Source organism: Cupressus sempervirens, chromosome 8, assembly GCF_028749045.1.
Source record: "Cupressus sempervirens isolate cs-2001-9-10 chromosome 8, ASM2874904v1, whole genome shotgun sequence".
NCBI classification, from domain to species: Eukaryota; Viridiplantae; Streptophyta; class Pinopsida; order Cupressales; family Cupressaceae; genus Cupressus; species Cupressus sempervirens.
In genome coordinates, this window is record NC_143125.1 from 428,993,516 (window position 1) to 429,010,895 (window position 17,380).

At 36.2% G+C, this 17,380-nt stretch overlaps 1 protein-coding gene across 5 annotated transcripts in view; it reads right to left on the minus strand.

The window, feature by feature from the left end:
• The window catches only part of LOC149543066 (uncharacterized), a 233,030-nt gene that overhangs the window by 195,918 nt on the left and 19,732 nt on the right, over window positions 1-17,380 (minus strand). For all 5 annotated transcript variants that reach the window (XM_089797992.1, XM_089797991.1, XM_089797990.1 and 2 more), the window contains exon 4: window positions 16,276-16,449. In XM_089797992.1, the coding sequence (XP_089654118.1) occupies window positions 16,276-16,449 (174 nt within the window). The remainder of the gene's footprint in view (window positions 1-16,275; window positions 16,450-17,380) is intronic.

A 17,380-nucleotide genomic window follows, 5' to 3' on the forward strand; every position in this document is an offset into this window, starting at 1 on the left:
CACCAATAAACTTTAGTTCGTGCCGAGTAATTTCACAGTGGATCCCGAGCAACGTAGTATGTGTCGAGTAGTAGAAGCTTGATAATGTCGAGCTACTGCATTATTTAACAAATCGTGGATTCGTTGAATCTGAACCGACAAGTTTGTTTTCTTAGATTGTGTGAACCAGATGGAAGATAAGGTTGATGAGCTAGTGGCACAGAATTCAAGGTAAACCATTTTTAGCGAAATTTAAAGTGGATTCTAGGAGAAGTTTCTAGAAGAGATATGAGATATGGGGTAGATACATTGTATCTTACCTAATCCATCCAAACTCTAAATTGGACGATGGAGAATGAGTGGCAAAATATCTTAATTTCCTATTTATAGGAATGGTTGGTCATGAAGCAAGGATGTCATGTGCGAGAACCTAAGGGAGACAAAGAGTCAAGGGTTTTGCTTCATCAAGTGACCTAATAGAAGAGTCTGCAATGGCATGTCAAGCAAGAAGGCTTAAGGAGATGAATGCTTGAAGGGTGAACAAGCTATCAGAGCTGCAAAGTATGAAGGCCAAGTAGAATTGAGGACTCAACAGTGATCTGTAATCTGCAAATGAAGTTGTTAAGTTGTATCAAATCAAAGCCTTACTGTTACTGTCTAACAATTGTATCAGTCTAAGGTAAATCCTTGGATTAAGGTTGACCTAACAGTCATTTGTAAATCCTTTAACTGAGTGACATTCCAAGTGAATAGTCTAAAGTCCTCTAACAAGGCTCACTCCTAACAGGGTGATTGAAATCCTTTAACAGGGTCACATTTGACAGTGTGTATTGTAACCTTTAACAGGGTTGGCCTTTCAGAGGGCATCACTTCAAAAGAGTGAAAAGAGTAGCATGTTACTGGTGGTTTTTCCCAAATTGGGTTTCCACGTAAATCATTGTGTCAAATGTGTTGATGAATCTGTTATGTTTCATGCTTTATATTTCTGTAAGTTGATTTAATAGAAACCTAAAAGTTTTAAGTGATTGCATAATCTTATGGATGCATGCATGAGTATTAATGTTTTATGAGTTCACTAAGCTGTAAAAAGTTTTATTTATACATCTAGACCCTGGATAACTGATTCACCCCCCCTCAATTATTCTAAATGATTCCAACACGAACTGTGTCCAAGTTACATCCAGCAATGTTGTAGACCAAACAGTGGCAAAACGAATAGACAAAGAATAAGCATCAAATACATTTTCAAATTCATATTGATCTCCTCTTGCTTCTAATGCAGGAGCGGCTGAGGATATGGACAAAGATGGTGTAATAGTCACAGAATCCTCAAAGGATGAATGCTTAATGGAGAATGCACCCATAGCAATGCCTAAAGGTGAATCATGAGATTCATCTAATACTGGAGCCAAATCTAGAAGAGAGGTTGCAGCAGTAACTTCCAAAGGATATGAAGCAAGAGGTGATAATTCCTTTGATTTCCTTGCTTCGTCATGACTTGAGTCAACTTGAATTGATTGAGATCCAATCTCTTTCACTTCAAGTACTCTCGGATATTTTCCTCCTTTAATAGATAGCTTAGGAAAACTTTGAATAAGGGGTTGAAATGTAGATGAGGATGTACCATCTTTTCCTTTACCCTTATCTCTAATCTCAACCCAATTGGACCAACATGATCAAAATCTTTGCCAAGTTTTATCTTTATACATTTAGGACCCCTTCTCTTCATCCATGTGTTGTTATTAGTGAGAATAGACTGAAATCTATCCCTAATGGATGTATTTTCTTTGCATGATCATGTAGGAGGAAGAATGGGTAGCTTCTCCACATCTTGCTAAAAATATTCAAAATCCAAAATTTGATAATCACCTTCAAAACTAGGGGAATTCATGTCAAGTTGAAATCTACAATTTGCTTCACAGTTAACTGGGTATAATCCATACGTCGTATTTCCACCTTAGTACGTACATCAATCTTGAGATCTTCTAGACGATGTATGTGCAAGAACTGCCTCCTCATCTTGTCATGCAATCTCCTCCAATCAGAACAACTTCTGGCTGCAAACTTTTTCAACGTGATCCTCTAGAATTCAAACTCCATATTCTTGACCTTAGGCATAGCGTCTATTAAGTATCCTCCAGTCTTTAATGAGTTTCAAGATGAAATCCCCGCTCCAGGCCGGTGCAAACTAGACTGATAAGCCTGAACTTCCATAGCTGTCTTGCCAACTCCATCAATATAATTCTATCGGTGGGATACCTTGTTAATGTTTATGGTTCTCCCTTGGAGCATCCACCTCGCAAATATGCAAAGTTGGGAAATTGTAAAAACATGCAACCATAATCATTAACCTTGTTCCATGCCTCATCAGATACTCACTTATTAGGAAGCTCTTTATCAAACTAGCACATAAAATGTCCAAAGAAGACATCTTGAACTTTTCTAAAGTGTATTTGACTTTATTTCAAAGGCAATTGTCATAATATTCCCACACATGAACTATAGACCTGTTATTCTTGGTTGATAAACCAAAAAAGGTAACTAAAGCAGCAGCAATGTACACCATGTAGGAGTTCATGTTGAACACACCAGTCGACAAAACGTTCACCAACTGTTCACATATTGAATCACTCACCAGTTCAGCCCAAAACACGTTCTTTTTTTACCGTATTATGAGTGAGATGTACTTGTACATCCAGGTTTCGAAGGTGTTTGAATCCTTGAGCCTTGCGAAGCGATTGAGAAGTGTGATGAGGTCATTGATTTCCTCTTTGAAATCACATCTACAAACTCCTTTGACTGGTGATCTAAATTGATGAAGTGGGCTGCAAACATGATATTTGGTGAAATGATTACTTGCGATACCAATGTTCAAATTCTGGAAAATCTTGCAAAACTCAAAAGAGTTGTATACAAACCAAAAGCCATCTTATTCATTGAGGTTGAAGGAATATATACAATGATGGAATATCAACAACCACCATAACATGAATTTGAAATGTTTATGTGGCTAAAAAATAAAAACAACAAATTAAACTAAACTTATTCAAAACTGGGTGTTTAATTACTCCAACTTGTCGTGGTCATAACTTTTGACCCGTAACTCGGAATTCGAAACCGCTTACACCGTGGGAAAGAAAGACTAAAATTCTAGTTCAATCCCTAAAATAGTGGCTGCCCAATTTTAGGGACTAATTACAGTTTCGGCTTCAAATTTTGAGCAGAAGACCTCCGAAAAGCCCAAACAAAAAGATATAAAAAAACTATTAAAAAAAAAATGAAAAAAATACTTTCAAAAATATTAGATCTTTTATATAATCTGGATCAACCGGCCATCTAACAAGATTCAGTCTCTTAGTAATCAACTAGTTATCATTGACAAACTTGGTACCAGATGAAGTATCCTCGTTCCACCGCTCCATAGCCTTCTTTATTGTGATATTAGTAACAACTGGAGTGTGAGGAACATGAAATATACAATCAATAGTCTCGGTATCAAGACTAGTGATAGTATTGCCATCTTGATCTTTGATGGTTTGTGAAGCCGCATCAAAATGTCTTGCACATGCAAGGATGAATTCTGGTTCATGAGCTACCAAGGGGAAGGTGGGCAAATGATGAATATGATTCCATTTGATCCACTCATCTCTTCAGTAGCTAAAGCCTCAACTCTTGCAAGCAAGTCTTCAATGTTCATATGAGAAATATCAGTATCCCGTACTTCATCACAGTATGAGGTTACTTGTGATGAAGGGATGGAGTTATGATACTGATCATACTGGTACTTCATCTTCTTTTTGTCTTTTGCTTTGCCTTTTGCTGGAGTAGATTCTCTTTTGCAAAATGGTACGCCTATGCAAAATGGTATTACATGATAATCCCATAAAATGAGAATATTGTCATGTGAAGGATCCAAAAGAAGATTTTGATGGATTTTGAACAAGGTATAAGTAGAAAAATGGATTGAATGAACGAGGATAGAGACTGAAAAAATGGATCAAACTCATAATAGCTAAATTATGAGTAAAGTTGCCTAAAACGGGTTTTTTAGAAAGTATTACATATGAGATCAGCAAGCTTGGATTTGAGTGAGCAAGGAGAAAAATGAATAACACATTGAGCACCTCATGTTTAAATAAGTGCAAAACATGAGATACTATCTGACAAGCATGTGGGAAAGACTTTATCCATAGGGCAGCCATATGGAGATACATGAAATGTGTAATGGTGGGGTTTTAACTCGCATTTGCATGTAGGGGCTTATTTTTCTTTTTAAAATGGGATTTTACACCCAACTGCATATGCCAGTAAGATGAGATCTTGCATATGTAACTTGAAGAAGAAAATGGAAAATAGAAGGAACAACTTCAAGAATGAAAATCATTCAAATCTGAAAATGGAAATGTCAGTGACTTGCATGAACATTCAAACAAAAATATATACAAATGCCTTAGAGATAATAAGGAAGAAAAATTACCTCCACTCCACCAAAAATAAGAAAGACAAAAACCTTGTTCAAACCTTGAGCAAATCTGAAAAAATCCAAGAGACGTTTGAATTTTAGATTTGCCCAAACCAAGACTTAAATAGATTTCGAAATTCTCATTACATGGTTCAAATTTGGACATGTGGATATAGTTAGGGAAATGCAATGCCCAAAATATGGAACAAATTTTCACTTAGCAAACCCAAATGCATAAGGCATATAAAAATGACACCTAGGGCAAGATTGAGCTTGTAAAAATGATGAAGAACAAGCTTAGATTTAAAACCCCTCACCTTAGATAGCTTCTTGAAGAGATTCAATCCCAAAATGCATAGGAAAGCGCTGTAAATGATGGAGAATATGCCCTAGATGGGCTGTTTTATACAAAACGCATGTATTAAACTTCATGCAATGCTTGCAAAAATTGTCGCTTGCCCTTGGATAATGAATTCACAAACAAGAAAGACGTCTTTTGCATATGCATTTTGGACAAAAATTGTTGTCCAGCTCTTTAAGACTTGAGACGTGTTTTTAATAGCAACAAACATATGTTTAAAACACATGTAATCTTGCCAAAAATTGCCACCATTAAAATAGAGGAGGTTTTGATATTTATAAACACATTTTTGAGAAGTTATTTCATCACCAAAACTTATGCGTTTTACTCAAAAATTGCCACCATTACTTAGATAGAGAAAAATGCATTTTTGGAAGATGAAAACATCTTTACAAACATGTCTAATGAGAAGAAAAAATACCGCTTTAGCTTGAGATTGATGACTTCAATGAAGACGCCCTTTTAGAAAGCATTTACATGCTTCAACACTTATGAAAAACCTTCAAAAATCGCCACCAAGTTTGAACGCGTCTTTTGAAGACATAAACATATATTGAAAACACATGCAAGTTTGAAGAAAATCGCCACATTAGCTTGAGGTGGGTTTTTTAACTCAAAACGCATTCCTTTTTAGCATTTACATGTCCAAAACATATGTAGTTGGCTTGAAAAACACCACTTTAGCTTAAGCTTTAAAGGAAAACACACTTTATAATTAAAAACATGTGTATTTGGGATCAAAATCCCCTTTATAAATTAACATGAATAAAGAACTCATTTTTATTTAATATTTAAATGTAAATTAGTTGCAAAAACCCATTTTAAATGGTGATTAAAAACATAAACGTATTTAATTATTAAAAATGAACTTTAAACACAATCACACGTGTGATCACATTTAAAAAGAAAACTTTTAATGATGTTGGGACTTAGATTTTCTGGCAAATGGATTTCCATGAAGTAATTTGTATGTAGATATATGCAAAATGAAATAAAAATACCACTTATGCACTTAGTGATCTCATGTAATTATATTTAATATTTAACTACAGTTTTTGATAAAGTAACATGGAAAATAGCCTTGAAAAAAACTATTTTCATAAAACATGAAAATAATATGGTCAAATCAACTCAGAATGAGCTGAAATTTTAAAATGGACAGCAAAATCCACTTTAAATATCAAATATAACTTTATATCATGCAATTGCCAATTAAAAGCCCACTTTTATGAGGTTTTTAATAAAAATATGCAGTTGACCTGAAAACTCCACTTTTTCCCTTATAATTTGAGCTAGACAACTCCAATTTTGACCTAAGTTAGCTCAAATTGAGCGGAATTCCACGGGCTATTCACTTAAGACAAAACAAAACCAAAAACTATTTACAAAATAGAAAATCAGAGAAAGTTTGCCAAAAATTGAGTGTTTGCAGTGCACGAAGGAAAACTCTTAACTACAAACAATTGGGGATAATCTCGACGGAAAACTTTCAAAGAACACACAAATAAGACTATACAAAGAACAACTCGGGGACAATGAATCATTTTCATGAAGTCTCATTAATGCATTAAAACAAAGAGGATGCACCTATGAATCCATGATAAAATTGCGTAGAGTTGCCTCAATTTTGTGATATCAAAATTGGGGACAACAAGGCGAACAATATGGAGGAAGAACTTCAGCTTATAATATTGAAGGAGTTAAGGGCTAGGTATGATTTTGATTATCGAGGAATGCACTTAATGATCAAAAGAGCATTCACCCATGTTCATTGCATAGAGGACAAATGGATTGACCCGCGTACAGAGATGGACATCATGAGGATTGACTATTGCAGGCTCACATTGCAACAAATCATTGATCTTAACATGCTCGAGATCCCATCCAATATCCAAATTGAAGATGACGGCAATATTCTTGATTTAGAATATCATCGTGTTGGTTTTGACAAGTAGTGCCCTTTTCCTATACATTGGCAGCAGAAAGAAGGCGTATCTATCTTTGATAGATTTCAATCTATCTTGGCGACTATCAATAAATGGTTAAAGACGAAAGGCCTAAAGAGGATGAATCCTAAGCTTGGGGTAGACTATGGTAGTTTTGGACCAGCTGGAAGGAAATCTCAGCTAGAAATTTCAAGCAAAGATGGTGCATCTTCCTCCATTTCAGCTAAACCCTCAATTTTAAGTTGAGTCGTGGAAAGGGGTCTCAATCACCTCCAGAACCCTCACAAGTATCTGGGCAAGCTCAAGAACCTGATAAGGAGGAATCTAGAGAAGAACCTGCTGAGGAGGATGAAGAGGAAGAAGGAGAAGTTATGATCATTTCTCGTTCGTGGCCAATAAATCAGCAAGGTCCATGCATTCAGGAAACACCTTTTATGGGTGTCATAGATGATGATGTGGATTCGTTTTCCACCTATTTCACATCTATCATCCCTGCCTCGGAAGTAAACACATTGGTGCTTTCTATCTCTTCAGTAGCTCCTATTCTCACAGCTAGGCAGTGCAAGAATTTGGGGAATATGTTTGAAGATTTCCCAACACTCACGAAAGGTCAAGTTTCCTAGCTTGATACTTCGATGGCTAGTTTTGAAGCATTCATTACAGAATCTTCTGATCAAGCACCTCTTGGTATAGTTGTGCAAATTGAAGCATGCTTAGCCGCATCAGAAATACAATCAAGATCAATGTCGATGGTTGCTATTGTACCTAATTCAACAGATCATGGTTTTAGTTTGCCTGCATGGTTGGGCAAGATCACTATGAAGAGAAGGAAGGTTGTGCTGCCCCCAGATAATCTTCCGATCAAGAAAACTAAGTCTAAATCTTTGAAAGACAAGATTGTTTCAAGAATTGTAATAGATTCTTTAAAAGACTAAGTTTGTAGAGGTTGTTGAACCATTGAAGAACTTAACTGTTGAGATTACAAGTTCACCAAAATTGAACTTGGTAAGAAATCACAGCTAGGTTGTCTATGATATGCTCATGATGCACTTGCAATCATGAGTTATGGGAGAAGAAGAATTAGCTCAAGTAGGAGTTTGCTCGCCTAATGAGGTTATTCAACACTAGTCTTCGCAACATGCAATCACTACATCTCAGATACCTCAAGAGAGACGAATAATGGCAGTAAGAAGTTGTCTCTGAAGGAGTTCAGTCCATTATAGATGCGGTCAAAATCCTTGGGCGTATCAAAGGTATTGAAGAGATGATGCATGACTTGATTGCATCTTTGAATCAAGAAGCTAACACCTTCAAGGAAATCTTATGTGATTGGGATGAACTTGCCAACTGATTTAGACAGCCTAGTTGCATGTGATGTTGTCACATCTAGCGAAATGTTCTACAAATGCCACGGACTCGTGGATTACAAGGAAGAGATGCTGAGGAAGCTTGTAACAACATTGTAGACAGGCTTAGAAGACTATCACTCAATTGAAACTGAGATCATGTGCAACTTGGAACAAATGGGATGCCAAGTTCTTACTTAGCATGTCAACTTGGTCACAATGGAGGAGATGACTTCAAAATATATAGTCAGAGTTAAAGTTGTTTTAGATTCTGAAGATTTTGGTTCTCACACAATGAATAGGTTTGCTTTGCATGAATCATTAGCAAAGCACCTACAAGATTCTCTCGCAGTAAATTGCAAAGTTGCAAAATCAGCATATGCTGATGCAGTCAGAATAGAGGCAATATCAAAGACAATGGAAACCTCAGATCTTCCTACAATACGTGATGTTATCATCAAGTTTAAGGCACTTAAGAATAATCCTTACGACTGTTTCAACTCTTTTCCGTCTTCTTCTTTCTTTAGTTTTCATGTTGTAGATTGGAGAGGATGTATTGCATTAAATTGTGTAATTACATGTAATACAATTTGCATGTCCTTATGACATGTATTCCATCAATTTCTCTCATTTTTTAGAAAAGGTCAAAATTGGTTGAGTTGCTCCCACTTTTTCCTCCATTTTTTTCTCAATTCCTTTGTCTATATGAAGGAATCCCCCTCATTTTAAAAATAATCTTTTGTTGTATGCAAGAAAGCTCTGGAGAAATTGTGCAGGTATAAATTTGATTGAGTAGTATTATTTTGAAAGAAAAGTGAATACAAAGAGACAATTGAAGCTGAACTTTGATTGACTGCAACTGTGATTAGTGCAAGTTGGAAGCTTTGACTATGATTTGCATTTGTTATTTTTGATTCATGTGCTTTTTGTGTTCTTCATAATTGACTATAAAGAGTTAAGAAGCAATCGGAGCAGTTGTGATGATACATAGACTAGGAGCTTTGACTGTAGCTTGTCTCTCCTTAATTCACAAAAATAGTTAGAATTCCTTATTTTTGGAAGTCTTTGTGCCCAATAGTAAAGGTTATTCTTATAGCATAGATTAAGCCCGAACTTAGAGCCAAGTTGGTATGCTTTCAGCTAGCCTTTGAGTTAGTGTTGGTTTATCAGTATCACCGTTTACAACTTTAAATAGAAGTCTAGTTAGAGGTTTCATCTTGCCCATTACTCACTCCGTGGGTAAGTGGATTCTTTTCTAAAAGTTAAGAGGAAAGAATATTGGTAACACCCTTTCAAAATCTATCAACTTCTTACTTACCTTGAGTTGATCTAAGGATCGATGAGAAGGGGGAGCCTTTCCTTTAAGGTAGGAGAAACTCTATCTCACATGCTATAGCTGATCTACCTATTCTGTAACTGAATTTTACCCAAACTGTCAGTTGCAAAATATCCACCCAAGAGGTTTTTAGCGACTCTGCTAGGGACACGTTTTCAAAGGCCTCTTGCTTTCGTTTGAAGTTTCAAGTCCTTGCTCTAATTGTCACTACTGTCTATCACACTAGCAAGCTTTGAGGACGTGTATTCGTGGAGAAAGAAGGCTGATAGTTCCTCAAGTTCTGTTGGATCATTTTGGGCTCAACAAGCTTACTTTGATTTACTTACTAAAATCCCTTCTCTCCCAAACTACAAGCTACCCACCTTAGGAAAAGAAGACTACTATTTCCAGTGAAGATTCCCAGTTTTTCCTCAAACCCCTTGTTTATGCTACACAGCGGATTCCTGCTATTCATCGCTGGACCATGGGGAGCATCTTTTGGTTCTATAATTTGGAACCCAATTCCATCATGGATTGGGCCTCTTTGCAAACCAAGTTTCTTGATAGATTCAAGCCTACAGAAGATGAGCATGCTCTCCTAGCATAGCTTATAGATGAAGAAGGAAGAAAATGATGTGATGCAAGAGTTTATTTTCAGGTTCAATAAACTAGCTAACTACATTCCCATTGCTTCTCAATCTACTGCTGCAAATTTGAAGTGTTTCTTCATTAACACTCAACTTCCAGAGGTTAGTTTCTTTTTGAGAAGGGTTGCTCCTACTACTTTGACTCTTGCACAAACTCTACCAATAGAGATTGAAGATGACCTAATACTTGCGGGAAAGATTCGTAAGGATTACAATCAGTTCAAGAAAAATTCCTATACGGAATCTTCTTCATTGGGCTCAACTGATCCACTGGTTCAGAAATTGGCAAATGAACTCCTTGCTCTTAAGAAGAAAATATCTCAAGGGTCATTTGCTGCTCCATACAAAGATATTCCAAGACGGCCATATCCTAATGCTATAAATAACTATGCAGCTAAGAATCAGAATAAGCTTCCTCCCTATCTGGAGAGGCTCGCACTTGAAGCACCACAAGTAACTCAGCCACTGGTTACTATGAAGCTGATCTTACTAATGACAATCAAGAAGACTATCGTCTAGAGGATAATGTTGCTCTCTATCATAAAGATAATCAAGCAATTGGTGACTACTATTGGGTATGTCCAATATGATGATGAAGAACATGAGATTGATTTTGTACAAGCCTACACGGTCGTGATGCATTTGCAAACAAAGTTGGCTTAACAACAAGAAGAGGTTGTAAAGAAGATGGATAAACCTCAAATGCATGTCACCATTGCAAAGAGGGGAATAGCTCTGCCTAGCCTACCTATTGACCCAACTAATAATCAAGTGTTGATCTTCCTACTTCTTCATCTAGTATTTCAAAGCCCAATGTGCCTAATGCTAATATTAAACCCCAGACTGAGAATTTCAATTCTTCCTTAGCTAGTTCTTTCCAAGCTTTTGATATTATAGATCATGCTAAGAAGACCAAAATCCAGATGCCTGAGGTAGAAAACCTACAAGCATATCCAAATCAACTAGATTGGCTTACAAAGTTTGTAAAAGAATCAAAGCCAACTCAACCCCACTTGATTGCCCCTTAATCAAAAAACATGCCCAATAACCTAGTTACTCTTCCATCCTCAGTTCCAGGGAAGATTAAACCTTTCTACTTATCCATATTGATCAATAGTTTCAAGCTAAACAATTGCGTCATAGATTTCAATGTCTCTAATAATGTCATGCATGCTAAGGTTTTTTGATGCTTTAGGATTAATTTTGACAAAATCCTTTGGTAATTGCTACTCTATGGAAAATAAGAAAGTACCACTGAAAGGGAAAATCAAGATGCTGAATTTGCCTTTACATCCTTCCCAGACAAAAAGATTAAGATGACTGTTTTGGTTGCAGATGTGTTTGCTTCTTACGGTATGTTGCTTGGCCATAATTCTGTAAGGACGTAGAAGGAGAACTTGATATGGATATGAGTGAAGCTAGAATACTAGTCAAAGGTGTCATGCAAAAGTTGCATCCTAAGAGAGAAACAAAGTATGTGGTGGTCAAATCTAATGACCCACACGCTCAAATTCTTTTCAAATTGGCTGGAATGGGTAATTATTACCTACATGCAAACGAAGTATCAGAATTTGCAAAGGACTGGATAGGCTCTAAAAGTTCTTCCTTGCTTTCAAACACTAAGAGATTTGTTGATGCTACTAAAGATCTATAAAAGGCTACCATTCCAAATCAACTACCAGTCACAGTTGAAGGAGAAATTGTTCGAGGAAGATCCTATGGATTATCTTAATAAAGAAGAAAATGTTTCAGTTACAGATTCTACTGATTCTCTTGAAGGAAAGATTATTCACATGGACTGTGAAGCAAGCTCAAGCAATTCTAATGATGTTTGGATCATGGAATTTGATGGCAGTTGTGCTTCTATGGGATCCAAAGCAGGAATTGTGTTGATCTCACCTAAGGAGAATTTTTCCCTTTTTCCTACAAATTGCAATTTCCTAATGCTAATAACACAGCTGAATATGAGGCTTTGATATTGGGATTGAACATGGTGCAAGCTAAAGGAATTAAGATCTTGCATGTTAAAGGAGATGCTAAGTTGGTGGTATGTCAAGCCAAAAGTCAGTATCAAGCCAAAAATGATCGACTTAGACATTACCGTGACCTAGCTTGTGATTTCATCAAGTTTTTTTTAGCCTTCACTATCTAAGCGATCCCTAGAGAGTTGAATGATAGAGCTGATTCACTTGTTGTTTCAACTACTCTATCACTTCCCAATCAAGACTTTGAAGATGGCATTTATGAAATACAATTGGTTTATCGACCAAGTATCCCAGATAATTGTGAGCATTGGTAAGTGTTCAATGATGATACTCAAAATATCAATTTTCTCGAAACCAAGGAAGGATTTGATGATATGTACTTTGAAGGAGGCGAGAATGCGCCAAATGAAATCGTTTCTGATGAAAATTCTTATACTAGTCAACAAGTAATTTTGATTGAAAGGAAATTAGATCCCCAAATGTCTCATTTCCTTGGAAAAGATAGTTGAGAAGCATGACAGGTATGTCAAAGAGCAACAAAAGACGAGGACTAGCTCTTCAGGACAATATGAGAAATACAATATTGGAATTGAAGATGATCCAAAGTTGATTAACATTGAAAGCTCGTGTACTGACGAAGAAAAGGAGAAGTTCATCACTTTGCTTTATGAATTCAAGGATGTTCTAGTTTATTCTTACAAGGATCTGAAATCGTTTCGTCCAAAGGAAGTCCAGCATGATATTCCTTTTAAGTTTGGCGCAACTCTTTTTTGCCAAAAGTCGAGATAGTATAATCCAAAGATTTCAAGTACCATTTTACCCGAAATTCAAAAGATGTTGAAAGTAGGTATTATCTTTCCTATTCATCATTCATCATGGGTAGCTAATATAGTTCTTGTTAGAAAGAAGAATGGAGAAATTCACATGTGTGGATTTTCATAATCTTAATCAAGCATCTCTCAAGGATAATTATTCACTGTCAGTCATGGATCAAGTGTTACAAGTTGTAAGTGGTTCAAAAATGTTATCTACGTTGGATGGTTTCTCACGCTACAATCAAATTGAAGCTCGTGAGGATGATCAATATAAGACAGCATTCACTACCCCATGGGATACATTTGCATATTGGCGAATGCCTTTCAGCCTTATAAACCCTGGAACGCAATGGATCTTGCCTTTGATGGTCTCATCAATGAAAGCATTGTCGTATATTTGGATGATTTGATTGTTTTCTCCAAAGCGCGTCAAGATCATTTATTTCATCTCTGACATGTTTTGGAGAAATGCAGACAACATAGTTTATCACTAAATGCCAAGAAATCAATTTTTGGTCTAATGGAGGGCAAGTAGGGGACACCTCGCGTCCAAAGAAGGCATTAAGATTGATCCAGAGAGAGTACAGGAAATTCAAAGTTCATCTTTGCCATCAAAGAAGAGAGCAGTTCACTCTTTCTTTGGAAAGGTGAATTTCTTGAGGAGATTTGTACCAGATTTCACTGAAAAGACTCGTCATATTGTTGATATAAGGTGCTTTCCACTGGAATCATGAAGGACAGCGCTTGCAGAAATCAAAGAAGCGATAGTACATGCACCTGTGCTAGTGTGTCCTAATTACACAAAAAGCTTTGTCATATATAGTTATGCTTCTGAGCATACCTCATCTGCTATCCTAATACAAAAAAATGATGAAGGTATTGAATCATCTATTTCATTCATGAGTTGTTCTGTGAAGGCTCATGAGTTGAAATATAGCCAAATGGAAAAACATGGTTATGATGTTGTCAAAGTAGTGAAGCATTTCAAGTTCTACATATTAAACTCTCATATCATTGCTCTAGTTCCAGATACTACTATTAAGACCATCTTGACACAACAAGAGTATGGCACAAAAAGAGATAACTGGATTGCCAAGATTTAGGAATATGATATGGAGATACAGCCAAGTTAGTTCATGGCAAAGGACTCTGTCAGCTTATGGCTGAAAATGAATTCTTGCAAGTGGAAGATGAGAATTCCTCCTCTTCCTACTGTTTTATTTGTCAGTACTACAAATGATTGGTATTTTGATATGGCATATTATCTTAGTTATGGAGAATGCTCCTCTCATTTGACATATAAAGAATGGAGGACCTTCAAGTTGAAAGCTTCTAGCTTCATCCTATGGGAGAATGGTCTCTACAAGCATGCAATGGATGGAACTTTTCTCCAATGTGTGTACAAAAGCCAACAAACGTGGATTCGAGATTTTTTCCATAATCAAGCCTGTGGCAGACATTTCTCAACACCTGTCATTCCACATAAAAATCTAAGAGCACAATACTATTGGCCCTTCAAGATGCATATCAATGGGTAAGGAAATGCGAATTATGTCAATAGTTTGTTGGTAAACAAAAACTCGTTGCTTTGTCATTGAAGCCAGTGGTGATTGAAGAAATATTTCAGCAATGGGGAATTGATTTTAGTGGTACTATTAATCCACCTTCAAGCAAGGGTCACATTCACATCTTAGCAGCGACGGACTACTTTACCAAGTGGGTAGAGGTCATTCCTATGAAGGGTTCTATGTTAGAAATAATTTGTGACTTCTTGAAATAGAATATCATTTCATGGTTTGGTGTTCCAAACAAAATTGTTGCACACAATGCAGTTGCTTTCTCTTCTAAGGAAGTGATTGAGTTTTGTTTCAATCATGGGATAACTTTGGTACATGCATCTGATTATTACCCACAAGGTAATGGGCAACCATAATCAAGGAACAAGAATATAATGACTATCATGAGGAAGTTGATTGAATCAAATCAAAGAACCTGGTACAAAGCATTGTTCGATGCTCTATGGGCTGACAAAGGGCTGACAAAATTACTCCAAAGAGAGTAATTGGGATTTCCCCTTTTCAGTTGCTATATGGGATCAATGTTGAGATTCCAATAACTTTAGAGCTTCTCGCTCTTAAGTTGATACAAGCCATCAAAGATGAGACTTATTTATATGCTCTAGATAAAAGAATTATGTTCCTTCAACAATTGGAGGAACGAAGAAAAGAGGTGGTTGATACACTTGCTTCTCACCAACAACAAGTCAAAGTTATTTTCGATAAAAAGGCCAGATATAGAGAATTTCAAATTGGGGATCTTGTTCTACTCTGGGAAAAGAGACAAGAACCAAAAGGCATACATGGGAAGTTCGATTCTCTTTGGTGAGGACCTTTCACAATTCATCGGATTGCAGACGAAAACAATTTCAGGCTTGCATATCGTGATGGAACACCAATGACACTGCCTCATAGCGGACAACATCTAAAACATTACTTCCAGTGATTTTCAAATAAGTACCCCTTGTACATAAATTTCCTGTTGCTGAGTTGTAGGGTCTTTGTTTTTGAGTTGCCCAACTCTATTGCCCAATGGAGTGGATGAAGGCACTTAGAGAACTAGATTTTGTGGGACTCTTTGTTTCTAAGAACAGACAAGTAACATTTCCCAAACAAAGCCAATTGTTGTCCAGCATTTTGTTACCACAAAATGTAGGTAACGGTACGAAACTTGTAATAGACGATAAGCATTTTCATATGTCACTATCAGTTTGCATATCCATAAAATGATATGAAATTGCAAAGCATGCAAGATACGACATCTCATGACCCCGTTGATTGATAATGATCACCTATAGGATTTTTTGTAATATTCCATTTAGCAATTGTTTCTAGGAAAGGGTGCAAATAGACTATACACACTTATTCAGTCCTAGGCAATGTGCATAGGCATCCAGCCTTGCCTCATTAGATTTTGTGGGGAAGTCCACCAGGGATCAAACTACCATCATCAACTGTATTTTCTTTAAATTATGTTCCCACAGGTTTTCAATGTTACAAAATGAAACATCTGAGAAACAAAATGGTATAGTAAACTAGTGATGAGTGTATCTTTGTCTCTCTATGCATCATAATACATAATTTAATTTTTCAGTTCATCAACCACATTTCATCATTAAGTATAACTACGTTTTCTTGTTTTTCCTTTAATTCTATTCCCTTCGATATTCAGTTTAACAAAATGAATCATCTAAGTAACAAAAGATAAAGATAACATGTTCTTGTCTCAACAATATTGGCTTGAAATCTATGGTGTACTAAAGAAATTTTTTATCAATTTTTTGCAACTCCCATAAACCCCCATCTCAAGTTAAGAATGGAAAATTTAAGCAAGGTAGTCTTTTTTGAGTTAGAAAAATTTACGAGCTTTGCGGAAGTGAATATCCTTGTCATCATTAACACTGATCATTACCCAAGGCCTTCTCAAGGGTATCTTCTCAGCTGCATCTTCTGACATGCATATTTGTTCTGCTGCATCAATACCTTCATTTACTGCAGTAACAACTGAATTATCTGCTGCACAGTCAATGCAATCAACTGCGAGCCAAGACACCACAGAATCAGAATCCACTAATGTTACTTCAATTGCATGTGCTTTTTAATCAATATTGCAACACTACAACTCTATTCCATATGGCTTACAAAACAAATCAGAAAATTAATTCACCGTTTAATTTATCATATAGAGTCTGCAGACAGGGATTTCACTTTTAAAATATTTCGGGATAAATTCCTTGAAAGAGATTAGAGAATCAATGTGATTTTTAAGTTGTACATATTTCCTTGTGTATTTGTTCTCTCAGCTCTTCCATGGTCCTTACAGCAGCCTCTAATATATGCAAGGGTTCACACTGCACTCGTCTAGATTTACTGGATAGTTAAGCCTCAAGCCTCTGTCCTATGACCAATTTTATTATAAATATAGTAGAACATTCAATGAGAGCATCAGTTGATATTGCTATTACTGTGATTACTGGTGATGGCACCAAAGAAGATGAGGAAACTAGTCCCCAAATGAGCCATAAGATAGGCAAATCTTGATAAAATTCCACTAATGTTTGCTTCTAATTATCTGAGAATGAGAAAGCATATATTTGATTAGAAAACTGCACTATAGTTAGCTATTTTGTAGGAAAAATCCCATCTTAGTACAAGTGTAATACTTTTGTTAAACACAGATGGCAACCGTATGTTAGAGTTATTATTCATAACTTTCAGTGTGACACCAAACAAAACAGATGTGCAGTAAAAGTGATCTTTTATTTATGAGGGGAAGCTTCCTTTTCCGGATGAGTGTATGAAATGATGAATTCCCTAGTGCTTTCAGTTTATGAAACATATAACTTAAAGATCGGAAATATGCAATACAAACTTCAAACCAAAATCTATCCTTTTGTTCTTGAGCTAGTGCACAAGCCAATTTAGCACTTGTATACTAGATAGATTATTTTGTATTTTATGACTATCT